The sequence below is a fragment of the Apus apus genome, chromosome 7, assembly GCF_020740795.1.
Source record: "Apus apus isolate bApuApu2 chromosome 7, bApuApu2.pri.cur, whole genome shotgun sequence".
Lineage (NCBI taxonomy): Eukaryota > Metazoa > Chordata > Aves > Apodiformes > Apodidae > Apus > Apus apus.
The window spans coordinates 13,588,363-13,604,718 of NC_067288.1; the positions used below are offsets into that span (position 1 = coordinate 13,588,363).

Genomic DNA, 16,356 nt, shown 5'->3' on the forward strand with positions numbered 1-16,356 from the left:
GCTCGAGTGAGGTTAGTCATCTCGATACCTGTGAAACTTCCACTACTTGTTCTAAGTTCTACATGCCTTTGCTGCTAGAAAGAGAAAATTACAATGAAGCTGCACGTTTATTTAAGGCATTTCTACTTGAAGCTCGGATACAGTAGCAATTTCTCAGCTCATATTCCCAAACCTCTTTCCAGAGAGTAATCAATCAAAAAAACCTTTCTTTTGGCTTTCCTGAGAGCCACATCACCAGTTTTTATGGCCGTCTGTTCCTTTCTAACACCTCCAAATCTACAAAATAAAAATCAGCCTCTGGCATAGCTCTATCCGCACAACTCAGCTTCTGTTCAGCATCTCATGTGGACAGTGTTCTCACAAGTAGCTCAGTCATTTTACTTTAAAAAAGAACTGCTTTTATATTGACTGAAAAGTACTCATAGCATCAAGTCCCATAAAAATATACCGTGCCTCTGTATACTACTACAGTTTAGTGATCGATCAGAGACCAACAAAATCATTTTGTGTTGATTTTTTTCTAAGCACATCCCAAGAACAGTAAGGGTACATTGATTTTAGCACCTTCAGTCTTAAAATCACAGCTCGGATTTTGCTCTGCAGCGATCTCTGTGACTAGCACAGAGTAAACTTTAGGTTATTAGCCCCTGTGGCACTAACATAAACAGAGTACCAGGCTGCTCTCCTGATGTTGAGCTCAGACCATGCAACAGTCAAGCGTTTGTTTTCTGTGTAGGTGAAATTAGCTCCTTCAATTGTCTCCATAAATTTCAAGAAATATCCAGCTAATTGTTTCAGTGGAGCAGTTAGATGTTGCCAAAAGTGGCTCCATAAGGCCTAGCGAGTCCCCTGCCTCCAGCTCACAGGTATCAAGATCTAGTGTAACACAGGGAGTTTGCCTGTTAAGTTTAGTTCAAGAAAATTGTGACCCCCTTAACTACTTCCCATTAAATCAGTCTTCACTTCTTATTTGCAGGAATGTAAAAGGTGACAATAGGAAAAGAAGCACAAAGTAGAGTTACTGTCGTCATGCAGAGATCTTTTGTATCGTTTCATCCTGAAATGACTCTTTGCATTCAAGTTATAACAGGTTACACTGCATATATACAAGGAATCATAAGATAATTATAACAGGAAATACTGGTAACATATTTACCCCAATTCCATAAACAGCTGTGTTCCAATGCTAGGTACAAACTGATTACTTGTATTACGCTAAGAAAAGCAAAAGTGTAATGGTTATTACCTTATTAGCATGAAATTAAAGAACCTGAATAGATAATTAACTGAATCTATTATGGGATTCATTTTTGAAGTCCAAAGAATTTCTTAAATTAATGTATTTTAAGCAAATTCTTCTGTCACTCAGAATCAGAGTTCTCTTCACTGCAGGTTAATGCTGTGAGCTTAGGAAACATGAACTAATAGTGATATAAAAGCCAATGTGTAAAAACAGCACAGAACAATTAACTACAAAATGCTACTAGAATATTTACATTTCAAGTTCCATTTACATCTATAATTAAGCCTATAAGCAATCATAACTCTTGCACAAAGTAACATAAAATTAAGCACACATATAAAATATAAAATGATAAGAGAGTGCTGCCAGTTTTGCATGTGTTATGCACAAAGAGACAGGATCATAATGCTTAATACTGCTACAAGACATATGCAAGTTGATTCCACCAATTGCACTATTTCAGAATATAAGCTATTACAGTCTCAAACTCTGGCAGAAATACAGTGTGTGCAACATTTCACCACCTTATTTCAAAGGAACTATAACACGATCATGTTTGTATTTTCACAGATAAAGCTGAACAAATCAAGGGACACTAGGTTTGAAATCATCCATGTGCAGCATTTATTAAACTGTTTTTAAAAGAAACAATGGAAGCAAAACATTTTCCCACTATGAAGTTTCTTCATTTGGTACCCATTATAGCACTTCTCTGTATAATTTCCACTAATCTGCGTGGGTTTTATGGGTTATTCACACAGAAAAAAGAAATAGTCTTATTATGGGAAAATGAGCTAGAACTACAAAACCACAAAAATCAGCATTATTCACAAAATAACAAAATCTTTTTTTCTTAAATCAACTATGTAAAGGATTTTCATCTAGGACTTCTAACTGCATCTCAACCTCCCTGTAACAAATGGGGAGAATTATAATTTTAATAAGATTAAGCTAAAAAAGCTGATGAATTCTTAATACTGATGAAGTCCCCCATTTAAAAGCACCTCCCTTCTCTGGACTTCAGCATAACATCCACTGAAGTCATGCTGTTCTGAATGGCAGGCTACTTCACAGCATGTGCTGCTCAGAAGGGTTTCTTTTCAAGACATTACAATAAAAATCCTTAAATAGTACATATTAATGCTATAAATAATGCCTTGAAAGATTAATACAGAAGTGAGTTTTATTTCTGCTCCTCCCTCTGCCAAGAGAGAGATGGTTTTATTTACAGACCTTGGTCACAATGGCGGTCAGCAATGATTGTAAAAAACAAAATTGTAGAAAGATTGTAGAATTGAGTAATTGAATCTGTTAGCACTCTCATGTCCTTGCTTCCACAGACACCACCACTCTGTCAAAGCACTAACATACGTAGGTAGCAAGACCCGATGTTACACATAACAGTAAATTTATCTGGATCTCACATTGCTCTTCTGGTGACTTAGTTCACACTTGCTGCACAAAGGGTAAGGAGAGAGAAGAGCTCCTCAGATGTCCAGCCTGTTGTCCTTCCTGTACCACAGAAAAGGCAGACAGACAACACTCATGAGTCACAGGAAAACGCAGAAGAAATGAACACGTGCCATTTGGCAACTGATGCAGCCAGTGCCATCTCTTCTGGAGCCTGGCAGATGCCCACTCCAGGCATTCACTCAACAGCCATTTCACACACTGCTGCAGATCAAGCATATCTCCCCAGGATTAGAATGGATGCTTTGGATGCAATGTATTCCTGTAAAAACAACTGTGCAAATAGGGCAGGTGTTGGATTTGGTATTTTGTGTCTCTATGTATCTTTCTTCCTTTATCCACTTTTTGTTTTCTTCACACATAATAAGCCAAGGAAGCAAAAAAAGCCCAATCAAGCCTCAGTTTTGACCTAAAAACTTGATTCTTCAAGTAGTCAGTCCTATTGCAACAGCTTTCAATTTAGCCTAATTTTCAAAGGAAACTGTGGTGATGCGGCTGTTCTGTTAGTACAGAAGCACATAATCTATACCACCTAATTATTTTTGAAGTTTTGAATTAAATTAATTTCAATTAAAATGAGAGGTTAACAGTCTGAAAGAAACCAAGTTCCTACAACTTTGACAAAAACAGGTAGCAAACTGAGAAAAATGATATTGATACTTTAATGATTTATGCAGAGAGCACGATCATTATCAGGCACTGGGGAAACCACCTGGGAGAGCACCAACATGAATGTCTCTTCAGCAAGAAAAGGCTTCATGTGCACAATAGTTCACAAACACAGAAGGCCATGGGAAATGAGGAAATGTGGCTTTACCAACTATGCATTTCAAAGAACTATTTATAATACAACATTCACAAGAAAGCTACCTGCTTGTTTTGTTAAAACATTTTTATCTTGTGGATTTCTTTTTCCTTGCTACTGAAATGTCTGATTCTGATAGTTACATACACTTCACTAACTTTTTAGACACTGATATGCATCCTCTAACATTTCTCAGGAGTTTTAGCTTCATTTCTCTGCACTTTGTTCTTCTGTGTCTGCTTCAGTTCCCTTGGAGGGCAGAACATGCACCACAGTTTGCATTCCAATGATTTCTGTGCCCCAGGGGCTAACAGGCTTGCCCACCTCTTTTTAAAATAAGCGCAAGCAAACTATCAGTTAACAGACAGCTGTAACATCCTTCCAAAAGAACAACCTTTAAAAATATTGTTTACTTGTCTGAACTCAAGATATCCCACCATTCTAAATAAGTGACTGATTGACGGGTAGGCAAAAGCACTTGCTTTGACAGAATCAGACTGACATCAGTTTTCATGTTCTTTGCTGTCTGAACAGTATCAAGTTGATCAGATTTGTAATTCTTCTGAAGCACATCAAACCAAGCAAAAAGAAAACACAGTCCTTTCCTACACTAGACTTGTTGATTTGTCCGAAGTAAGTCAGTAACAGATTTAACTACAATAAAAATTTACTGCCTAAACTGCTTCTTATAACTCCTAAAATACAGGAATCATCTAGCATCTTACAATTTAATTTGGCAAGAAGATGAGCTCAGATCAGAAAAGAGCTGCAGCTTCACCAGTTGTAGTTTGTTCTTTACCTTTTCTTACTTTTTTTGATTGGCTGTTGCATAGTGCTAGTTGTGACCAAGCAGAAAATACATGAGTTTATATCCAAGTGCAACTGGCAACCCTTGACCCTAAAAATCACTTGTCTTATGCAGCTAATTACAGTTGCTTTCATAGAAGGGAGGAAAAAGTTGGAGACTCTGCATCTAACCTTGCAAGAAAGATGACCAGAACAACTGTGTGCCTCAATTATTTTTGCAGTCACATGCATTTTGAGGTCACAGATTACTCTTCAACCCAATTCCCAAAATCAACAGAAAGTATACAGCTCATTTACATGCATGCTGGAAAAGGCTCTGGCTATACTTTAATGGCCACAGTTGTGATTTAAGTTGTACTATTCTCTTTCCAGAAAAAGTGGAGTACTTAAAAGTAAAGATCTGGCTAAAGACATAAAATCCATCTGGCAAAACCTTACAACATTTAGACTTGCAGACAGATACTGATTACGTTTTCTTATGCTATGCATGCATAGGCCTTTTGTTAGGCTTGATACTTGTCAGATCTATCACACAGCATACTCCACTGACAGCCATATTTTCACTGTAGATATTTTAACTGAGAATAGCTCACTTCTGAAAACTACAATTTAAAATACATGTTATTTTAATATTTTAAAGATACTTCTGTTTTATTCTTCTTTATAATAGAAAAAATTAATCTCCATGCACATTTACAATTATAGGAATTAGATTCCTTTTCTTGCAAAAGCCATTTCAAAATAATACAGAACAGATTTGTAAAACCTGCTTAACCTGGCCTGTTTTCTACTGTGCCTGAAGTACTACTATGTGCAACACACAAAAGATTCATTAAGAATAGCTTTTGCTACTGGCTCATTAAATAAGCCCTGACGCATAAAATAAGGTGAAACATACGTATTTGAGACACTCTGTATTAGGAAAATTACCCAAATCCTTAAAAACTTAAGAAACTCTCAAATAGTCCACAATCTTTTATGCATTTGATATCTCAAATAGTAAAACCTAAAAATCTTAATAGTTTGCTTTAGTTGCTTTTCTAGTATACATAAAGCAAGAGGTATGATCTCATGGTCTGAATATGAAACTGGAAATCAAAATATCTTACATAATGATTCACCAAAACCACACTATGGGAACTGACCAAATCGTACCAGTCTTCCCCCAGTACAATGGAGATAATTTAATTTACACTGAATTGATCAAATCTACTCAGCTAACAAAGAATACATGAGACGCTGCGAGTGAGTTACAGAGAACAGCAAAGCACATGTTTAGCTACATGCTAATCATCATCTAAATGGCATGGCTAGTTACTGAGAAACTCAACTTCACTTCAAAATTTGTACTACTGGACAACTTTTCTAGTCTTGGTACAGAATGGTATCAGGTAAAATAGAAACTAAAGGACATTAATAATTATAAGAATTAAAGTCTCCAGTTCTCCCTAGACAAAAAGAACTTGGACAATTTAATTTGTAAAAATTATGTATATAATTTGTAACACTATACTGAAGTAAAATACAGACTAGTAATAAAAAAATATGTAAGTTGGCTACGGTCACTGACCAATCAGAAAAAAAATAATGCTAAAGGTAGAGAAATTTTAATAGGAAGTTATAACTTACCAGCTTCTAAAATGACTGAAGACTTGACAGAAGTCTTGAGAAACAGAAGACTAAGTCTGTATATATGCTGCTCTCAGAGTTTAATTGAAACAGGATATCTAAAGATGCATGGGCAGTAAAACCTGATAAAGTGCTGATAAAGTGCAAAAAGGAATCTGTAAACTATCAAAGAAAATATTACAGTTTGCTTTACATTAGCTTTTTAATAAATTTAAATTCTCCACTTGGGTGTTTTTATACATTCTAGAATAAAAACTAACATTCATAATGACACTTTAAGATTTTCCCGTCCCCGTATGACATTATTTTTTTCTTTAAATCAACAGTTTAGCATTTACAGTCAAATAAATGCAGAAGGAAAACCTAGCAGAAGAACACCTGAAGTATTTTAAGTATATGCTGCTCAGGCACGTTCAAGTCTGTTTTTCTTATACTTTTTATAGAAATATCTTCATATAAGCTTTCAAAGCAAAATTAATCATGCTTTCTAACAGGCCATTATGAAAAACCACTACCATGAGATAAAAAACGAAACACTGAAAAACAGATTGCAAAACAGAGAGTAGATAGAAGACTATGATTTTAACATGATTTCCTCCTAATTTCTCATGCATGCCATGCAATTATAACAATTAACCCCACCTTCCTTGAAAAAAGTTTTCAATATATAAATGTAAAAAAAGTATCCATTCTTGATGCATGAACTGCCTTCTCCTTCTTTCAAGAGGATGGCTACTTCTGGAATTTTTTGCAGAAAAGCTTTAATATTGTTTGCTTTTATCTTCCATCAGCATTGGCAGTCGACTACTGCTTTGGTCAAAGCGTTCACTTTCACTTTTACTTTATGAGGGGAGGCACAAACTCAGAGAAAAGAGTTGTAAGTCCTGCAGTTTCAAATTCCTTTTGTAGCTCATCCAGTGTTGAATATTCTTTGACTTCAAACGTCTGAAACCTACATAGTAAAAGAGAAACTCATGAATATGCCTAGATTTGTCAGAATGTAATTACCGATTCTGTTACCTTTCTATACCCAACAGTACTAAATTATACCTTTTATGCTGTTCCTGTACTTTTGTCTCACACAGCACGCTAATCATTTTCTCTCTGCATTTCTTTCCGCTTGAGTCCACATCTACCTTAGAAGTTTTCTGAAGAATCAAGTACTCCTAAATGACAAAAAAGAACACAATACTAAATGGCACCTGGTATCTTTGAAGTTTAGTAAAATACAAAATCTGTATGAAACAGAGTTTTTTTCAGAACATAGCAATCAAACTTTGAAAGTTCCCATTCCAAAAAGTGCATGACTGTTTCTATTCATCAGCTTGAAGTCAAGCACAGTCTTAAGTGATCTAGAGAACCTGAGTTTCAAAAGCCAAAACATTCTCCTCCAGTATCAACACAAAAACCTGCCTAATGCAGTAGGAGTTCACAGACATAAAACTCAAAGCCCAGGCATGTGCTAGCAGCACCATGTGGTCTAAGCCAGGTAAAGAAACAGTAGTAAGCTAGAAGTAGGTCTGTTACTAATTTCTCATCACCAATTTTCTGTTTTCTGGGGCATTTTGGAAACACAGGAGACTGAACCTAGGCATATTACAGTCATGAAATACAAGGAAGTACAGTGGAGAGCAAAGCAATGCAGGCCACAGGTCTACAGGTATCACTGGTTTCTTTCTAATAGAATAAATTTTTTTTCTTAAATACAGAATAAAGCTGTTGAGCCTTCCTACTCTGCTAATGATCAATCTGCTTCCAAAATTGTTAAGTTTAGAAAAACACCCAAAATATTCACATAGGTTTCAGTCATAAATCGATAGAACAAGTCAACATTCATTGTTCCTGCACCTTAATGTTGCTCCTGTCACCCTGAAGAAGAATCAATATTATCTTGCCCATGAACATCAGTCTTCCAGTCAGCCTTAGATCTGAAGCCCATTTTTCCACAGTTTTGACGTATTTTGCCTTTGCTCTCATGTGATCTAAATGCAAAAGAAGCATCCAGATCCCATCTTCTGTACTCTTTCCTTTTGACAAAGTAGTTTCTTCATTGCAAAATGTTGCTGATTGCTTAATGACATATTTAAGATGCTGCTGTATCCAAAGAATCAGATCATGTACCATGGGTTCAGAAAGATGCTTCTTTGCTTGTTCAAGTAATTTATCTTTCACATCCATACACTGGGCCCTAGTAAGCTGGTCTGAGTTAACAGAAATATCTGGAGGAGTTGATGGATAATTGACTGGTAAATGGAATAACAGCTTTAAAAGTACATCTGTATCCAGCAGTTCTTTCACACTGATTTGAATTCGAAATGTGATTCCATGCGTCTCTGCAAAGCATAAAAAAATAAACAGTAAGAGTATGCTTGAAGTTGAAATACATATTATTAAGTCATGTTACTTTCTTTAAAATTCCAATTCAAATGACTGACATTCTATACAAAATAAGGCATGTGGGGTTTTTTGCGGGGTAGGGGATTGCAACCAATGGCTCAAGCTATACTTGCAGAGAATTCTGAAATTAAACACCTTCCATATCACACTAGAAGGAAAGTTATTAACACATTCTAAAAAGCATTCACAACTTCTGGCTCTTTCAAAGTCTAGACAAGCCAGTGATAAAGAAGTCTCTCTCTTAGAAACACAGAAGTCAGCTTCCACAGCTCAATAGCACCAGCAAGGACAACTGAAAATAGAGACTTTTCTGGATGGATTCAGCACTGCCCTAACTCTGCTCCTAGAGAAAACTGTAGGACTTCTAACATCAACACCAGTGCAAAGCAAATAGACCTGTGCTGAGGTTTTTTTAAAACCATGCAAAAGCAGTTCCACACTGGAGCGGGACTTGGAAAGAAAAAAGTCAGATTTTTTGTCCCCTAAAACTTTCAGAGAAACTATGTTTAATTATTTTCTGTCAACTTCCCTACATAGACTAACATATTGAAAACATATCTGTTGTACATCTGACCCTAGATATTACATACATACATATATACATGCATATACTTATAGAAAAGTGTGTAAATTTCTGCCTACCTACTCAAAAACCTGTTATTGGTCTACTTTAGAATAGAATTATTTTCAGAGTGAAAAGGATACATACAGTATGCAGCACGAAGGGCAAAACAGCACATCCCTCTGAAAAATCACATCATTAAAGACAACTAATATGAAAGCTATGTACAGCAATTCCTGCAATAAAACCTTCTTCACTAAAAAATGTTACACAGAAAAAACAAGACAGAACTTCATAAAGTGAAAAGCAGGAAGAAAGACCCAACCAACTACTCCTCTGCAATGAAGACAAGAGAGCATCAGATAAAAGATGATCTTCTTCATATGTTCCCTGCTTTACCGCTTTGATACATTCTAAACACTTCACCTAATTTCTTTAAAAAGCTGCTAAAATGTCAGGTCAATTCATTCTATGAGAGCAGGAGAAGCCAGATTTGAAAGGCAGATAAGAGAAGAGCTGAGTTTCAGAGAAGCTTTTTTGAAGTTACTTGCCTTCTTCTCCCCCTACCTTATCTTACCTTCCTTTACACGACAGTGAGTTGAATTATATTTGATTGGGATTGATGATTCTAACCTATCTTAGCATTCTCTAAGACTTTATATTTGAACCCTACTGTGAAAGAACCTAAAAGGAGACCGACAGAAGTACTTTAGAGAGTGTTACCAAAAACTTGCTTCCAAATCTCCTTTCTGGGCCATAAAAAGAACACTCCAGGTCAGAGAAGGCACACCAAAAAATAAGCAAACCCTCCAAACCCAACAATCAAACGTCAGCATTAGTATAATCAGGTCTTTGAACATCTATAAACCATTGTTATCTAAACAGAGTAAATCCAGTGCTGAAAGTAGTGGATGCAACTCCAGTGAATCAAATTACAAATTACACCAGCCATGCCCATATCCACAGGCATTACCTACCTGCAGTTCCCTGACAAAAGGAGTTGGTCTCCAGTCTTCTAAGACCTTATGAAAGGTTCTAGACTATTTAAAAGGCAAGTTTATACCTCAAAAATGCACAAAACTTGATAGACACTCCAGTCTCCACAGCACCCACCTGGCAGTGTGCAACCTTCATTCATGGGCAGGAGCTACGCTGGAGGACATCAAGCCTGCCCGTTCCAATCTCTGTATTCTGCTGCCTGTTTGTTAAATGTTTCTTACTGAGCACCAGCCATGACAGCTCCTCTGCCATTATGCCATGCTCATCATGCATAATCACACACACAAGAAGAAAAGCCTGCCCCGCACTCTCTTGGCCACCACGGAGTGTCTCCACATACCCCTGAGCATCTTGCCGCACACAGTCAGTGCCTGCTGACCTGCCTCTTTCCAGCTTCTTCCTACACAGGTCAGACACTCCAGGTACGTGGCCAGCTGAAAACAAGCTGCATTTGGCTGAACAGTATTAACAGTATTATATTCCTGTCCTTTAATCTTTTTATTTTAAACTCACTTGCCAATAAACTTTAAAACGCGCAGCTTATAAATGCATTTAAGAATACTCCTCTGTTGCCAGTGTAATTACAGTGACAGAAAAACATGTTACCTTTCTGATAACCCTCCTAGGATTTCTTCCCTGGCTTGTCATAACAGATCTCACCAACTCAGATATAACTGGGGGATAAGCAGGCAGGCCAACCTTGTCCCTTCAGCTAGGGCCTCCTGCTGCAGTGATCATATTCTTAAGCCTGCAACAATCTCACACCTTTCCCTGTGATGATGAACTAATCCAAAGGAAGCAGCGCAGCCTCACATCCCCAGGTGTATCACCCTGAGCCATCACAAAAAAACCAGCTGTGCTCATTTACATCTGCTTCAGACTTACTTTTAAAAATAAGTGCTTCAAAATGCTTCTGGGGCTTCAGCATCTAAAGTTTATTTAAACATTCCAGCTTCCATTTCCTGCACCAGTGCTGCAGACAGCTGGCAGAACAAAGAGCAAACCACAGTCGCTCCCTGTAATGAGGCTCTAAAGAAATATTTCCTTTGTTTGCACAAGCTACAAGGTCTGAGTTGTCTTCATACCAAATAGTGATTATTTCTGAAATAAAAGGTTGGGTATGCTGGCATTTAAAGTGCTAATAAGACCAAGCTCAATACATTTTAACTCATTTTCCCCTGTAGCTTATCGGTATATTTAGCTCTAGCATATTTGAGATTTTTTATGTTCCATGTCAACCAGAGAGATATCCTTCCTTCTCTCCTGCCCAAAGGCATTTTATGCAACACATGCAGTCTATTTTTAAATTCAGAAAATGGCACCTACTAACGTATAAGCTTAGAATATATAAATATATTTTTACAGCAAGCTTGGTGAGCAAACCAGAAGGGAACAGATTAACAAGTAAATTATGGATTTCTATCTGTAACACTAATCTTTGTCAATAAATATGTAAGGTAAAAAAGATATGCTGTAATTAGTTTATTTAAATTCATCAACACATTGGTTTTGATGAAAACATATTTTACATTCTCAGTACTTCATGGTTAAATTTCAGAAAGCCAAAGGTTTTAGCATACCAAGAGACCTACAAAAGCATTTTCTTACATTCCTCAAAACCATAAATCCCCAATGGCCTTCATTTTGATCCTGTGGATCTACACACAAATTACTCTTAATGTATCAGAAATACCATAACAGTCTTCCTGGAAGTTACTTCTGTGCACAGTTTGTCAATGAGAATTTATATGGTTTGAAGAGATAAAGCAAATGCAAGCTAATTGTGTACAAACTAAAGGATTTTGCATCCAACATAAAAGAGAAGTTAATTCCTAAGGTACGAAAACTATCAATAATAATGGTTGCAAATAATCTCTTACATCCCAGCAGAAAATTATGGAAATAAACCAGGTAAGTGTGATCTTAACACATCACAAATGCAACCTGGTAAGACAAATAACATCAATATAAATATAATAGCCTGTTCCCGTTGTGCACTTGTGGCACTTCATGTTCTAGAATGTTTCTAAGCCTTTTACACCCTGGTAACTTATAAACACAAAACCATTTCTCTGTATATGAACCAGAGAGAAGGATGTGTGTATATTTATCTAGCAGATTTGGAGGAACAGACGTACATATGCAATGTTCAGATACGTTCACTTTAAAAAAAAATAAACATCTGTTAAGCCTGGATACTATATGTCAAACTACGCCTGAAATAACATTCCTGAACTTTTTTACTTTAAGAAAACAAAATTCAGTCAAAACATTTCATGAATTGTATTTTAAAAATAAAATTCTAAATACCAATTAAAAAATAAAATGACATAATTACTTGCCTACAGTGGAGCAAGAGGTGTGTCATGCAGGTCTAAACACAAAACAATTCTGCTTTTGGACTACCCCGGTGCACGTGCTCCATGCAGACACTAATGTCTTCATTCCTCTGAGGCATGGAGTCCTCTTTTCAAATAACCACTTGCTGTTCTGTGTGAATCTACTTCTCTTTCAACGACTATTTTTCTTTAAAAAAGTTTGAGGTCTATTCAGTTAATTTCTTAGTAACTTTTCGGTTACGGTGAGTCACTCAAGAGCAGCCACACGTAATTTCACAACAAAGCAGTGAAAAGTTATTTCCGCAGTCACAGAATGGTTAAGGTTGGCAGGGACCTCTGGCGGTCAGTTTGTCCAACCTTCCTGCTCAAGCAGGGCAACCTAAAACTGGCTGCCCAGGGCAATGTCCAGATGGCTTTTGAACATCTCCAAGGATGGAGACTCCACAACCTCTCTGGGTAACCTGTTCCAGTGCCCGGTCACTCTTCCAGTACAAATGTGTTTCCTTATCAACCCCAGTTCTTTCGGGCTGAATACATACACAGACAAAATCTGACAGCCAGCCACTGGATCTATTTTTAACAGCACTCTCCAGAACTTTACTGCAGTCCACCCAATAGGAAACTGCTTGCTGTCCCGACGTTCTGCTGGGAAGCTGGGCACGCTGCAATAGCTCCCAGCACACCAGGGAACAGCAAATGATACAGAATATGTGTTTATTCTGTGTGTGCACATATATACATATCTCCAACAAATCTATAGAAGAGTTGTCACATCAGTGATAGGCAATAAGCAAAACTTATTTATGCTCTGAATCTGAACTGCAATGCAGCACTTGCATATCCAACCTTACACTATCTTTAAACCTGACAGTAACTGCTGTTGTACACTGGAACTACAGAGATTTATTCTCCCTTGCTGAAGGGGCATCTTCACAGCACTGTAATGGCACAGAGTGATAAAACTAATCTCTTAAAATTATGCTCTGACCAGCAGCTACCATAGCTGGTGCAGAAAACGTGAAGTAAAGGTGCTTACACTTACTGCGCTCCCAGCCCACAGCAGCCAGCAGCTGATGGGAACAAGCACTACAAATCTTCTTCTCACCTTTCTACCTACAGCACATGAAAGAATTGCCTTACTAGCCTATAAAACCTGCAGCCACACGTGTGCTGCTGAAGCCAGAGAACACATGGCACACTGTAAGGCCCAGATTACTACCCTATCCCCAGAAACAGACAGAGATAACCCAAGGCTTCTTGTGCACAGCAATAGCTGCACCTCTATCAATTACCACAGAATAAATACCTGGTCTTGTTACACCTGTGAGATGCAACTGCTTAATTAACTAAGCAGCAGCCAGCCCGTTCCCACGACTGCCCTTCACCTACTGCAAATTTCCGCACTCGCTGCCAACGGCAGGAATGAAGTAACTCGCTCATTATAAACGAGTAGGACCGCTAAGCTTGTCCCCGGCAAAGAGGCCGGCACAGAAGGCATCCGCTTCTGGCCGCTGCCGCGAACAGCAAGCGATCCAGCCGCTCCTGCCCAGGCCGGGCAGAGGCCCCCGGTAGCGGCCCCGGGGCAGCTCCTCTGCCGGGGGAAGGGCGGCCAGAGCTGGGCCGAGCCGGGGCTGCGGGGCAGCGGCCTCCGCGGCGCCGAGTGCCCATGGCCGGCCCTGCCGAGCCGGACGCAGCGCGGCTCTCGGCGCAGGAGCGCGGCTGCCTTCACCTGAGACCGCCAGCACCTCGCAGGCGTCCGGCTCGCAGTAGATGGCGGCGAGAGCCGAGAGCTCCTCCAGCGCCAGCTCCGACATGGCGGGGCGCTCCCTGCCCGCCGCGGCTCCAGCCCCGCCGCCGCTACCCCGGCCGGCGCGGCAGGCACAGCGCCGCTGCCAGCGGGGCCCCCCAGCCCGGCTGCCGCCTGACCCGGCGCGGCCCCGCGGCTCGGGCAGGCGCGCTGAGGAGCCCCCGGCAGCCTCCGAGGCCGCGGGAGGCAGCGGAGGCCGCGGGCAGGGGCCGAGGCGGGAGCCGCCCTCCCGCGGCGCCGGGCAACATGGCCGCCCTGTGCGTGGCTGGCTGGCCTCTTCAGGAACCTGTATCTTGCTATTTTTAATTCAGCTCTGTTGAAATAACTAGAAAAATGAGAATGAGGGAAAGAACATGAAGAGAGAGGAGACGGGAGCTGCCAGAAGTACTGCCAGGTAGCAGCCCGTGCAGCTGTCAGAGGCTTCGGTGGGAATTAGCCTTAAAAGTGCCTCATTCTTTTATAAAGAATTTTTTGCCCCTGGTCTTTCCCCCTGCTCCTCATCCACTTTGCATATTCCATTTTACATGTTTAAATAAAAAAAGTCGATGTAAATGTCTTTTAAATTGACACTATCACAAGACATTGAGGTCCCTATGAATAAGTTACTGCACTCTGGCATTTGGAAGTCATCAAATGAGACAGTATAATGTCAGCTTGGTATTTTTCACACTACGAAAATACCAACGTCATGTCAAAGATCTAAATTCCATCTTAATGTAATAAATTTTCTTGTATTCACAGACTAGTGAAAATGCTAAATATTTAAATTTGAAATGAACTTCTACAGTTACAATCTGGCTTTCATATTCTATTATTATTAAACTGGAAGTCAAGATCTTATTTTCCCTCTTTTTTTTTAATAATTTCTTCAAGCATGGTAGTGTTTGATAGAATAACATCAGCCACTCTAAATGGATGCCTTCCCATCAACATGTGGCAAATAAAGTTGAAAAAAAATCTTGCTTTTTAGAGCCAGCCTGTATTAAACCCACTCCAGCATCCTGTCATAAATCAATATGCCACTGGTGATACCACTATTTTCCGCTTTACCTGACAAGGCAAACAGAACACAACCTTTCATACGCAGGTAAAACTAATCTTCCCAGTGTTATTTGCAAAAGTAGTAGCCTTTGCTTTCCAATCACTGTAATTATGGTCCAAATCAATTAGGTGTTGTGTTGACAGCCACTAGTGGTTATATATAAAACTGTGCATTTAGACATGTTTTTGTCTAACTTGAGTGGCAAATAAGAGTGGAAGAGGAGAAAGACATTTGGGAAAAAATGTCAATTTGGAACACCCACCTACACGTTTTTATCATCATTTCCACGCCGGCCACCCTGCTGTCGCAGCTGCCACAACAGCAAGTGGTTCTAAAACCACGTACTCTTAGAAGGCATTAAAGTACACCTAAGAAGACTAAAAATCGCTGCAGTTGCCCATTTTGGGGTCACAAGACAAACACAAACAAGGAACCTATAGCCACAGCTAAGTGTGATGGCAAACCTATGCAACACCAATCACACCCACCTTTGGGCCCTGCTGCAGGACAGCTGCCCGTCCTCTGTTTGCGGCTACAACAACGTCGATGGCTCTAATGCAGCTAGAACTTTGTACCAGCTAGGACTGTTCTTAACTGAGTTAAATAGCACTGATTTTTCAGACACCTAAGAAAGAAGCCATTATTTCTGCAGTAAGAACTGCAGGTGTTATCGCAATGGTAGTTTACCCAGAGTGGCTAGTACAAAAATGGCTGATGAAAAGCACCATGAAAACCTGTAAAAATCACTCCAAATGAGCTACATGGTAAAAGTGAACAAAATCAGAAGAAGCAACCCTTGTAACATTGAAAAATTGTGATAAAACAGGGACATGTTTTTCTTCAATATTCTGAAGTACAGCTGGTAAAGTTTTCTTTTTTTTTTTTTCGCAAAACTGTTTTTTAAAGTTGGAATAAATTCATTTAACAAAAAATTTACATTTCAAATTAAAACTGACAAAATTTTCAGTCTATTTTAAGGTTAAATTCACATTTTCATGATATCTTTCTCTTTGCTTTCTAAAATAAGGTAATGAGTTCTCATTGATACATAAAAAAGCCTTCTGTAATTTTGAGGAAAAACAATCTGGAAAAAAATGTTTTCTATTACTTTTCCTTTTATGTACTTTAGAAGCAAGTTCTTCAAGGTTTTGTGATCTAGCGGTGCTTTTTAAAAACACTTGCATTTATCCTCTGTGCATTAAATTGCTCTAAGTCAATTCCCTAAGACACTTAATGTTTTGGCAGATGGAAACTCA

At 38.9% G+C, this 16,356-nt stretch overlaps 1 protein-coding gene across 3 annotated transcripts; it reads right to left on the reverse strand.

The window, feature by feature from the left end:
* Nucleotides 1-1,843: 1,843 nt before the first annotated feature.
* On the reverse strand, nt 1,844-14,289 carry RWDD3 (RWD domain containing 3). 3 transcript variants are annotated; one of them, XR_007890044.1, is made up of 6 exons: nt 13,981-14,289; nt 7,803-8,287; nt 7,005-7,120; nt 6,597-6,906; nt 5,955-6,087; nt 1,844-2,755 (listed from the first exon to the last, which is right to left on the reverse strand). XR_007890044.1 is itself a non-coding variant. In XM_051624995.1 (4 exons), the coding sequence occupies exons 1-4, from the start codon at nt 14,063-14,065 to the stop codon at nt 6,792-6,794; spliced, it is 801 nt and encodes a 266-aa protein (XP_051480955.1). In that variant the 5' UTR covers nt 14,066-14,289; the 3' UTR covers nt 6,138-6,791. The 3 variants fall into 3 exon arrangements, 2 of the variants coding, with proteins under 2 accessions (XP_051480955.1, XP_051480956.1); XM_051624995.1 differs by lacking the exons at nt 1,844-2,755; nt 5,955-6,087 and having other exon boundaries at nt 6,138-6,906; XM_051624996.1 differs by lacking the exons at nt 1,844-2,755; nt 5,955-6,087; nt 13,981-14,289 and adding an exon at nt 10,027-12,215 and having other exon boundaries at nt 6,138-6,906.
* Nucleotides 14,290-16,356: the final 2,067 nt, after the last annotated feature.

Coding starts and splice junctions, on each gene's coding strand:
- RWDD3 (XM_051624995.1), bottom strand. CDS start 14,065: ATGTCGGAGCTGGCGCTGGAGGAGCTCTCGGCTCTCGCCGCCATCTAC. Junction 7,121..7,802: donor GTGACAGGAGCAACATTAAG/GTGCAGGAACAA, acceptor TTTGTCATTTAG/GAGTACTTGATTCTTCAGAA. Junction 6,907..7,004: donor GTACAGGAACAGCATAAAAG/GTATAATTTAGT, acceptor TTTACTATGTAG/GTTTCAGACGTTTGAAGTCA.